Source organism: Microtus ochrogaster, linkage group LG2 (genome assembly GCF_000317375.1).
Source record: "Microtus ochrogaster isolate Prairie Vole_2 linkage group LG2, MicOch1.0, whole genome shotgun sequence".
In the NCBI taxonomy this organism is placed as follows: domain Eukaryota; kingdom Metazoa; phylum Chordata; class Mammalia; order Rodentia; family Cricetidae; genus Microtus; species Microtus ochrogaster.
The window spans coordinates 32,980,264-32,990,471 of record NC_022028.1 but is presented as its reverse complement, the minus strand read 5'-3'; the positions used below and the strand labels follow the sequence as shown (position 1 = coordinate 32,990,471).

At 53.3% G+C, this 10,208-nt stretch overlaps 1 protein-coding gene across 1 annotated transcript in view; it reads right to left on the bottom strand.

Annotated features, from left to right (window-relative positions):
* Positions 1-105: 105 nt before the first annotated feature.
* Positions 106-10,208, bottom strand: part of Spock2 (SPARC (osteonectin), cwcv and kazal like domains proteoglycan 2) — a 21,630-nt gene continuing 11,527 nt past the window's right edge. Inside the window, exons 2-11 of the mRNA XM_013351187.2 lie at positions 8,895-8,903; positions 8,606-8,651; positions 8,286-8,400; positions 7,008-7,122; positions 5,581-5,695; positions 5,065-5,181; positions 4,339-4,557; positions 2,440-2,502; positions 1,970-2,107; positions 106-1,834 (exon numbers count right to left, since the gene is read on the bottom strand). Of these exons, the coding sequence (XP_013206641.1) occupies positions 1,689-1,834; positions 1,970-2,107; positions 2,440-2,502; positions 4,339-4,557; positions 5,065-5,181; positions 5,581-5,695; positions 7,008-7,122; positions 8,286-8,400; positions 8,606-8,651; positions 8,895-8,903 (1,083 nt within the window). The 3' untranslated portion in view covers positions 106-1,688. The remainder of the gene's footprint in view (positions 1,835-1,969; positions 2,108-2,439; positions 2,503-4,338; positions 4,558-5,064; positions 5,182-5,580; positions 5,696-7,007; positions 7,123-8,285; positions 8,401-8,605; positions 8,652-8,894; positions 8,904-10,208) is intronic.

Here is a 10,208-nt window from a genome sequence, read left to right as displayed (position 1 = left end):
CTCTCTCTCTCTCTCTCTCTCTCTCTCTCTCTCTCACACACACACACACACACACACACACACACACACACACACATTTGCATGTACCAGAGGCCCAAGTACAGGTAAGAAATTCTTCATCAATATATATTAAGAAATTTCCATTGAAAAGGGAGAAATGGGAAACAATAAACATGCAGAACCCCGTAGGGCATGTGGGTAAGAGGACCTCCCACTGGGCCTAGAGGTTTGGGGACATGGTGAGATATGGCCTCAGAGCCTAGCTGCCCAATGTTGTCCCCTCTATGCATATATGCTGAAAGGCTTTAAATAGAACGGGGAGTGTAGTTCTGCTAGGGTGTCTTGGCTGTCTTGGGGACACTTGAGGCAGAGGAGACCCCGTGGTTGAGAGGACAGGGGCTTTGATGCCTCTCCTCCAGGACTATCTCAGGGTACAGGAAGTGGCGGCTTCCCACTACTTCCTCACATAGGGTCTCAGGGACAAGTCTTTCTATTGGTCTGGGCAAGAAGGGACCATTTCCTTCGAGGGTGGAGGAGGAGGTGGGCATACATATACTGCTTTCTGGTCCTCTGCTCCTTAGACAAGGGGAACCCTACCCGGGGGACAGAGAGAGCAGCAGAAAGACCTCAGAGCAGGCCGCGTCAAAGCTCGGCTGCATGATGACAGCCCCCGTTTGTCAAGAAAGCATCCTAGATCCCCACAGGGCAACAGGTGCTGAGTGGGTTAATCTGAAGTCAGGCATAGAGGGTCCTCCCCTCCCTTCCTCACTGTCTCTGCCTGTTCTCCTGGGCTACCTGTGGTTTCTCGGGAATAGGTTAAAAGATGATCTACTAGGTGTATCTAGCCTTTGGACACTGACCATTGTCATCTACAAAGTTGACACTCAAGATACTCCTCAGTTGAGTTACCAAAAAAACCGAACCAAACCAAACCAACAAAAACAACAAAGAAATTATGTCTTAGGTAGGTTTACAGTTTTGTGTTGGACCACACTGATAACTATCTTTAACCATATGCAGCCTAAGGACAATGGCTGGACACACCTGCAGCTAGACCTTCAAGATATCAGACAGGTCCGCCTTGCTGTGTGTGGCGTCCTGCCTATTGTCACCAGAAGATGGCTGGGCTTTCGCACCAAATCAGCCTGATTTGGGGAGGGTGCCCAGCTTACAGCTTCCCTCCCTTCCTCTCTTTGACTCTAGAAGATGGGGTAATAAAGGCAGAAAGGGGTAGGGGGAGGTAACACTTGACTGAGCAGGGAGGAATACCGGGTGCTGGGCTGAGGGACAGAATCAGGGGTGTCTCATTTCATTGCTTTTGGCCCATTACTGTGTACATGTGTGTGGACCTGTGCGTTTAAAAATCTATTGAAAAGAAAAGAAAAGAAAAAAACTACAGGAAGGAAGGGGCCTTTGGGTGACTCACTGCCAGGAGCAGCATGGATCAAGGACACACGTCAGCACATGACACACACACATGACATACATGCACACTTGTGCACACACGCACACACACACACACCTGTCACACATGCCTCACTCTTCACTCCAGTCCTCCCCGCTGGAGCCAGGGTCCTTCACACTGACTTCCGGATCCATTTGCTAAGTTGCCTGCTGTCGTCCAGGTTTCTTCTGGCCCGTCTCTCCGGCCGTCGGCACCCTGGCCTGCCGAGGCCCTTGAGGGCCATCTACCAGATGTAGCCTCCATCGTCTGCCTCGCCGGCCTCACCCTCCTCCTCCTCAGCCTCCTCTCCTGCCTCTTCTGTCTCCTTTTCCTCCTCATCCTCCCAGCCGACGCCGCTTCCAAAGTCCCCTGAGAAACCCACAATGTCATCTGTTGGGGGAACAAGGGAAAGGTTGATAGCGAGCCCACTGTATCTTCTCTTCTCTCAGCTCGGGGTCCTGCCCCCATGTACACAAACCCCCAGGAGCAGGTTCTCAGGAGGCTTCCAGTGCCGCCAGCTCTTACCACAGTCAGGGTTCCCATGCATGCGTGTGCCCGTCAGCTCCAGGCCCAGCTGGTCCACGCACCAACAGTCACCACTGCTCTGGTCGCACTGCATCTTCCGGTAATAGCCGTCCTCATCACAGCTCGGGATGAAGACACCTGAGCGTTAGAACAGGAACCCTGAGGGGTCTTGTGTGTGTGCAGGGGCCCAGAGAACCTCAGAACCTGGCCAGCCTGGTACTGACACCCCGCCCCCAAGAAACCAGACACTTAGGGCTTGTTTCTTCCAGTACTACTGACCCTCCCTGAGGGGCGGTTGAGGAGACTCTTGCCTACCAAGCCCATGAAACCCAGAAGGGTGCTTTCCTGTGTGGTCCTAGGCCTGGTCCTCCTATAGGTTCATCGTATGCCATAAAGGGCAACTGGAATCTCTGGGCCTCAAGGGAGCTCAGGGAAGCACCCCTGGCCTCTTCCTCTGTACCCCTCCTCACCTGGCTTCTTCTTGGCTGCCTCCTGGATCTGTATGCGCTCCAGTTCTGCCAGGCAGGGGGGCTCTGTAGAGAGAAGCAGTCTTAGGGTTGACCCATGGTGCTGAAAGCACCCCTAAACTTAGAAGCCTTTGTGAGGGGTCTGCAAAATAAAACACCTGGACTCTCAGGTTTTAGCTGACCACACTAGGGTGGTGGTGGTATGTAGGGGTCCCACTAAGATCCTCAAGCCAGTGTAGGGCTCCGCTGGGTGAAAACTCCCAGTGTCTATAAGGGAGGCCTCTACAGCTTAAGACAAGCTAACGATCCTAAGAATCCCAGGGTTCTTTCACTAGGGATGTTGGCACTCATAGGATGAGTTTTTAAAAAATTCAGAAAAAAAAGCTTGTTGTGGTGGCACCTGCCTTTAATCACAACACTCTGGAGACAGAAGCAGGCAGATCTCTGTGAGTTTGAGGCCAGCCTGGTCTACATAGATAGGTCCAGGACAGCCAAGGCCAGAGAGTGAAACCTTGTTTCAAAAACAAAACAAAACAAAAACCACAAAACCCAAACCAAAAATCCTGTGGTGGTTTGAATAGGAATGGCCCCCAGAGACTCATGTATTTGAATGGTTGGTCCATAGGGAGTGGCACTATTAGGAGGTGTGGCCTCGTTGGAATAGGTGTGGCCTTGTTGAAGGATGTGCGTCACCTTGGAGGTGGACTTTGAGGTCTTAATGTGCTCAAGCTATGCTCAATGTGACTCACAGTCTCCTTCTGTTGCCTGTGGATTAGCCCTTCCACACATGCAGAAGGAAGGGGTGAACATCAAGAGCCTGGGAGGGGACGTGCTGCAGCGGCACAGGCAGCAGGGGGGTCAGCACACTGAAGACAGAAAAACTGCACCCCGACTTCCTCAGTGAATGCTCGCCACAGCCTCTGAGTTAGATATGGTTATCTCCCAGAGCAGATGCAGGAAGTGAATCCACAAAGAAGTGGTCGTGTATTTGGGACCCCAAAGTAGCACATGATGGAGCCCTAGCCAAGTCTCGGCCTTCAGTGGCAGGTGCTTCTCATATAGCAATCATCAGGGAGGCAAATACTGGGCCTCCTCCTCCAGCGGCTGGCCAGGCAGCAAACTTGCCCCTTTGGGAACAGTTTTTCTATCATTTGCCTCTTGGCCTAGGTGGTTTCTAAACACACCTCTGGCTCTGGCTCTGAGCATCCACCGCTAACAAATGTCACGCAGTAGGCGTGATGGTGTGCCCTGTACTCCCAGCAATCAGGAGGCTAAGGCAAACAACAGGATGCCAAGTTCAAGGCCAGCCTGGGGTAGAGAGTGATTTCTAAGCCAGCTTGGACCATATGATACACTATCTCAAAAAGGATAAAGAAACACAAATAAAAGCCAAAGCAAGGTGTGGTGGTGTGTGCCTGAAATCCCAGCACTGGGGACTACAGGAAAGGTTGGTTTCTGATACATGGTGAATTCCAGAACGTTTACACAAGCAATAGCTTACGTAATCACTTGTTTGGGGCAAAGAGATGTGTCCATCAGAAGGGGGATCGCGGAAAAGCTGATGTGTCTTTGGCTCTGAGCCCTCACTCGCACCCTCTCCTCTCAGATTCTCCAAGGGGTCCCAAGGGCTTCACATTCATAATTGTGTGTTTATCACTTGTATGTGAAGCATGTGTATATGTGTGTGTGTGTTCGTATATTTGAGAGGGCAGACGTGTGCATGCCGCATCTAGTTGATGAGAGAAGCCCTGATAGATACAGCAAGGAGGTGGGCTGGGAAGGCTCTGGGCCTAAGCATGTGACCAAGAGGCAACTATTATGACTGCCGAAGAGAGGCTGGATCTGGGGCTCAACACCCCCCAAAAGGAAGTCAGTGCCAGAAGACCACAGGGCCGAACTCACTCTCCCTCCAGAAGCAGAAGCACCACTCGGCGGTTGAGACACGGCCATCTTTGTAGGTATCACAGGAGTTGAAGAAGGGGCGGATGCAGACCTCGTATTTGTCCAGGTTGATGGCAGCCAGTTCTGTCTGGTCCAAGAAGAGGTCTCCACTGGTGTCCAGCTTGGAGAACATCCAACCGATGGAGTCCTTGCAGCTGGCCCCCAGGTTCTTGTCCAGCCCTGGGAAGGAGACTGGAGTTCAGGTATGCTCTGCTGCCTGTCCATCCATCTTGCTACATCTTTCTCAGCCCCAGACCTCTGTTCAGACTCAGGTTAACCTGAAACCTAACCTTGGGGTACAGAAAATAAAGAACAGCCAAAGGTCTTTGCCTCTTACCCCTACATACTGAACTGTACCCGAACCATGTAAGTCCATTTTACAAGTCTGTCAGAATACATTTCTTCGGTACTGGGGATCAAATCCAAGGCTGCAACCATGCTCAGCAGGTCCAGAAAAATCTTCCCTTTCCCTTAGCTATCCCACTGTCAGGAACTAAACTCCTGCACCCACATCTTATCATGGCTGAAGCCAACCTCGCTTCTTCCAGGTGAAGCTCTTTGGGGGTTCACACCATAGGCTTGGGATCTGATGAGAAGGGGCACACCTGTTCACACCTGTCTGCAGGGCCCCTTCCTGTCTCCCTGACCCCACCCCACCCCAGACAGAGCATTGGTCCCCCATGCTACCTGCGGGGCTGGCTGCACTGTTGGCTGAGCCATTCTGCTTGGAGTTCTCACGAAGGAGCTGGAACCAGTCACGGAGTCGATCCCCGAGGTCGGCCAGGTCCTGCCCTGTGCAGGTCTCTGCGGTGTGGAACAGAGCAGAGGGTTCAAGGAGGGACAGGGTGAAAGCAGCAGCCCTGGAGGCTGGGCAGTGTTCAGGGGAGCAGAAGAAGGGGAAGGGGCTTCCTCTCCTCCCATCTTCCAGCCTCCTCCCCTTCCTGTTTCCCCTCCCTCCCATTCAAAGTCTAACCAGACTCCTCTCCTACTTCCCAGAGACCCTGGGAAGAGAAAAGGGACAAAGCCCCAGTGTCCTGCTCTATGTTACCAGGACCCCAAATCCCACAGGTTCCAACACCTTTCCCTGTTATGACCAATTGTTCCTTCCCAATCTGCAGACTATCCTCCAGTCCTGAAGGGCGTCCAGGTCACCTAGCTAGGCCCAATGCCCTGAGCCTGGCGATGGCCATCCACCCTGATTACCTGACTTGCCGTCAGTGGTAGACGTAGTAGCCTGCTCCGTGGGGCAGGGACAGGGCCCCTCACATTTCACTGCCAGCTGCTTGCTGCTCAGGCATGCCTGCTGCTCCAGTTTACACTGCACAAGAGAGCACAGGCTAGGAGATGGGGGCTCAGCTGTGGGTCCTGCAGCCAGGGGCCCTGAGGGTTTCTATCACTCCAGAAGGAAGGATGGTGGGTTTTGTGCTTCATGCAAGGCCGAGGGAGGCTCAGGGCTGTGCCCAGGGCCAAGAGCTTTAGGTGGAAGCCAGACCTCCTAGACCCTTTCTGGCAGCTTCCTGCCCACAAGGCACCTTGTCCTCTCGTGTGGGATACAGCTTCTTCCGCATCCCCATCTGCCCCCCTCTTCTTCTCCTTCCCGTCTTCCTCCCACTCCTCTCTCCTGTCTGCTTCTAGCTTCTCTGTGAGCTCCATGGTTCCTACACACAGTCTCATACCTACTCTCTCTCCTCGTCCTTCCCCACCCCACCCTGTGACCACAATCCCTCGGCAAGGAACTCTTACCTCTACACCTTATGCCAACCCAAAGGCTCTCCCCAGGCCTGGGGAGAGGACAGGGTTAAAGCATTTGTCACATAAGCATGGACGCCTGAATTTAGATCCCCAGAAATCACGTAGGCATGGGAACCCATCTGTAAGTCCAGCCTCAGAAGGCAGAAACAGGGAATTCCACCGGGACGATCTGGCTAACAAGACTAGCAGTCACGGGACTTTCGTTTAACTGAGAAACCCTAACCCAATGACTGAGAACCATCGAAAAGAAATCCCAACATCAACTTGAGCATACACACACACACACACACACACACACACACACACACACACACACACACAGTGGGGGGATATAAAAAGGAAAAATGGGGGATCTCCTTAAGTCAATGCCAGCTAAGCAGCCCTAGCTTCTCACTTCTAGAAACTAGCCAGTGCCTATGCTTCCCTGGAACTCTTAAGTTTGTAAAAGTGCCTCCACAAATATCGTCTCATAATTCCAAAAATTCTCAAAATTCTCTGTTTGCTCCCAAGGTTCTTCCCTATGCCATCTGATGGAGACTATGCCCTGTTCATATTGCCCCCTGCTGGCTGGTGAGCATCAAGCTCTCAGCATGGAAGTCCTTTCTCCCCGAAAAACCGACCCTCTGAGCTCCCTCAGTCTGTCCAGTGGCTTATTCCACGTGTGTTACCTGCCCGAACAACCCTTCATGGCTCTTCCCTGCCCTCCAGCTGCCCAAAGTCAGATCACCGTGGCCAGGGCTGAAGGGCTGCCCTGAACACACTGACCCAGCCCTATAGCAATCCTCGGAACTCCTCAGGAGGTCAGTCAGTGGTCCTTCTGTTCCTTGTGGCACTGGGGACACCCCACCTCCACCTCACACTCGACCAAGGCTCCTCACCACCGAACTGTAGGTATGGCCATCAGAGCCACAGACTGACGCGAGCTGGGCCATGTGACAGGGCTTGCAGGTGGAGTCTTTGTTTCCATGGAGTTTCAGAGCCGGCTGTTTGATCCTGTGAGAATGAATAGGGAAGATGTGGGGATGGAGGTAGAGAGAAGAGAGCTGGCAGAAGGTGCACGAGACCCTTTCTGACAAGACCCCAGCCCTGCGACCTACAGATCACTCGCCCACCCTGCTCTTCCTCTCCCATCACCCCTCCATCAGAGCCATCTCCTAAGAATGGACCAACTGGGCAGAACATGGACCCTAGCTTGGCCTTTTTCAGAGAGCAGAGAGAGGTCTGATTGCAAGAGGGAGCAACAAGTGAAGGTCATGGGCCACATCTGGCCCATGCAGTCATTTTGTCTAACCACCAAATGGTTACTGTTGTGTTTCTCATTAACATTTGCAAAATGGGAGAGTTGGCAGAGCCCCCCCAAAAGGTCCCTCAACGTCTCCCCCATAGGCCTCAGAAACTAGTCTTCAGTACATCGTGAAATCCCCATGTGTCCAAACAGGAGATTTAGGGTTGTCTGGTCTACTTTGTCTTAGACACAGGACACCTTGGTCAGGGAGGAGCTGTGACTCCCTAGGTCCTGTGTTTGGTGAGATGTGGCTCTCTCTTCCTCTCATTCTCTCTCTCTCTCTCTCTCTCTCTCTCTCTCTCTCTCTCTCTCCTCTCTTTCCTTCCCTCCTCCCCATTTCAATTCATTTATGGAAAGCCAGTTGCCCTAAGGTGAGGCTGAAGGTGGCCAAACCTCCCCATGGGTTTTCCAGTGACTATGAACTCCCACCTCCCAACAACAGCCAGGAGACAAGAGGGAGGGGGACACTCCAACTCCGGCTTTTCCTGCATTGTCATGGAACTCCGAAGTTCAAACTCTCTCAAATATCCTCCCTCCCCTCTGTCCTCTGACACCAAAACAAAACCAAAGAATCTTTCAAGGTGAGAATCTGTTTCCTCCCGGGTTTTTTCATCTTCTCACAGAGACCATGTCTTCCTGCCCAAATTGTCCCCTGCTTGCTGGTGACCGTCAAGGCCTCAGAGGGAATTGTCATCATCTTTGACCACAGACCCTGAGCCAGAGCCAGCCATACCAATAGAACCAAACTTGGGTGGAAGTCCTGACCCTGAGAAACAATCTGATCATGTGATCTTGTGAGCCACTAAATGGTGTTTTCCAGCAGTAGCTGCCTACTATGTCAGGAGGGGGGCTCTTGGCTCGGGTCACTCACCTGTGCTCCAGTTTCTTGCGGCTGATGCACATGGCCCGCTGGTAGCCTTGGGCGACGCACACCTTGTGCCGACTGCACTTGACCTTCTGGCAGGGGTCCTTGGTGGTGTCCAGGGCTGTGGGGACACAAGTTCGGAACACTGACCACCTAGGAGAACCCAGGACTCCCAGCCCCACTGCAGACCCCAGAGGTCCCTCTCTCAAGCAGCCCTCGGTAACTTCGAGTCCTGTGCCCCAGGTGCCTGGCTGTTGGAAGAAGCCCAAGGCAGGGTCCCACGGGTGTCAGACTCCTCCCCCACACAGCTGGGAAGGACATGCTACCTTCATCTCCTTGCTGATTGTCCTCCCAGCTCTTGATGTAGTCATCCTAGGAAAAGATAGAGGGATGGGGAGAAAGGAAGGGCCCGATCACATTTCGGGGCTAAGGCTCAACTGCAGGGAGCACTATTTCCACACGATAACTCCTCTTGCCCACCCAGACGCTGCCCAGAGCTTCCCCACACTCGATACCCTAGAACCCCTTCCAATCTCTCCCACACCTCTCTCCTCCTAACATGGGAGCTGGCAGGGGAAGAGAAAAGAGTCGGGGTGAGGCCTGGGTTATACTCACTTCTACTTCCTGGAGACAGGATGCCACGGAATCCACAGGAAATGAGCAGGGGAGAGAGAGAGAGAAAGGAGGGACTTCACTGTGAGGCCCACCCTCAGACCGTGAGCCCCAAGACATCCCTGGCCTCCTTTGGTTGTGTCTCTAGGCCCAATCCCCCAGCAACATCATTTGGAGGCCAGTATTCCCGTATCTTCACCCCAGGAAACTTGCGCAACGGAAGCTGTCAGGTCAGGCCCGTGGTTTTGAAAGGGTGTCGCAAACCCCAGTCCATCAAGGCAGATGTCTAAGAGGGCTGTGCTGCCTGGGAATGGTGTTGCTCGTGCCTCTGCCCTGGGTGTCTGGGAGACATCACCCAGTTTCTCCCGTCAGCCCCTTCTTTGGCAGGCACCCTGTTGCCACCTGCCCACCCTGTGAGGGAGGTGTGAGGAAGAGGCCTCTCTTCCAAGCTGTAGGAAAGCTGGCAGAACCCAGATGATGCACACTGGGAAGGGGACAACAGCACTGGTGGTGATGGCTTCCCTGATTATCAGGGACCAGGGACCCTGAAAAGTCCTTCCAGGTCACGTGAGTCGGCCCTTCCTGGACAGAAGGAACAAGGACATTCAGAGATTGGCAATTAGTGGATTCAGATCACATGTTCACTGAACCAGGGATTGCCCAGGATAGCCCCCTCTTCCCAGTACATCATGGGGTCTCTGAGACCATAGGCCCTTGGAGACCCTCCAATTCTGTTCTAGCCCATGGCCTGAGGACCCCCACCCAGCCAGCGGCAGAAAGCTTCCCATCCACCTCCCTTAGCTTCCTCCCTTTGCCCTTTGGGGTAGAGACACTTATTGAAAGCCATCAAACTGCTTCCAGGGTATCTGGAAGAAACTCTGCCAGGCAGGTAGGAGCAGCTTTAGGAGGACATTAGTGTTGAGAGCCAGCCACCAGCCTCCTGCATGGCACCCTGGTGAGAAACCACATAGAGCCACCTGCAACCTCTATCTTTGCCATGCCTCTGTCGGAGATGTGCGAAGATGGCGGTGACATGGACTGGCGTGTAGCTGTTATGGCCAGAAGAAGAAGGCATGGAGCTCTGGTATCAGAGGGACCACAATGAAGAGATATCCATGAGGGCTTTGGAAGCCTCCTCTGGAAACTGGCAGGCAGCAGGACCGCAGGGATAAAGGCCCCCAAGGCAGAGCCAAGACGGCGATGGTCAAAATGGGAATGGGCCATTCATTCAGTCCTATCTAGATGCATATGTGTATGCCTAGGGGCGTGGTGGTGGTGGTGGTGGTGGTGGTGGTGGTGGTGGTGGTGGTGGTGGTG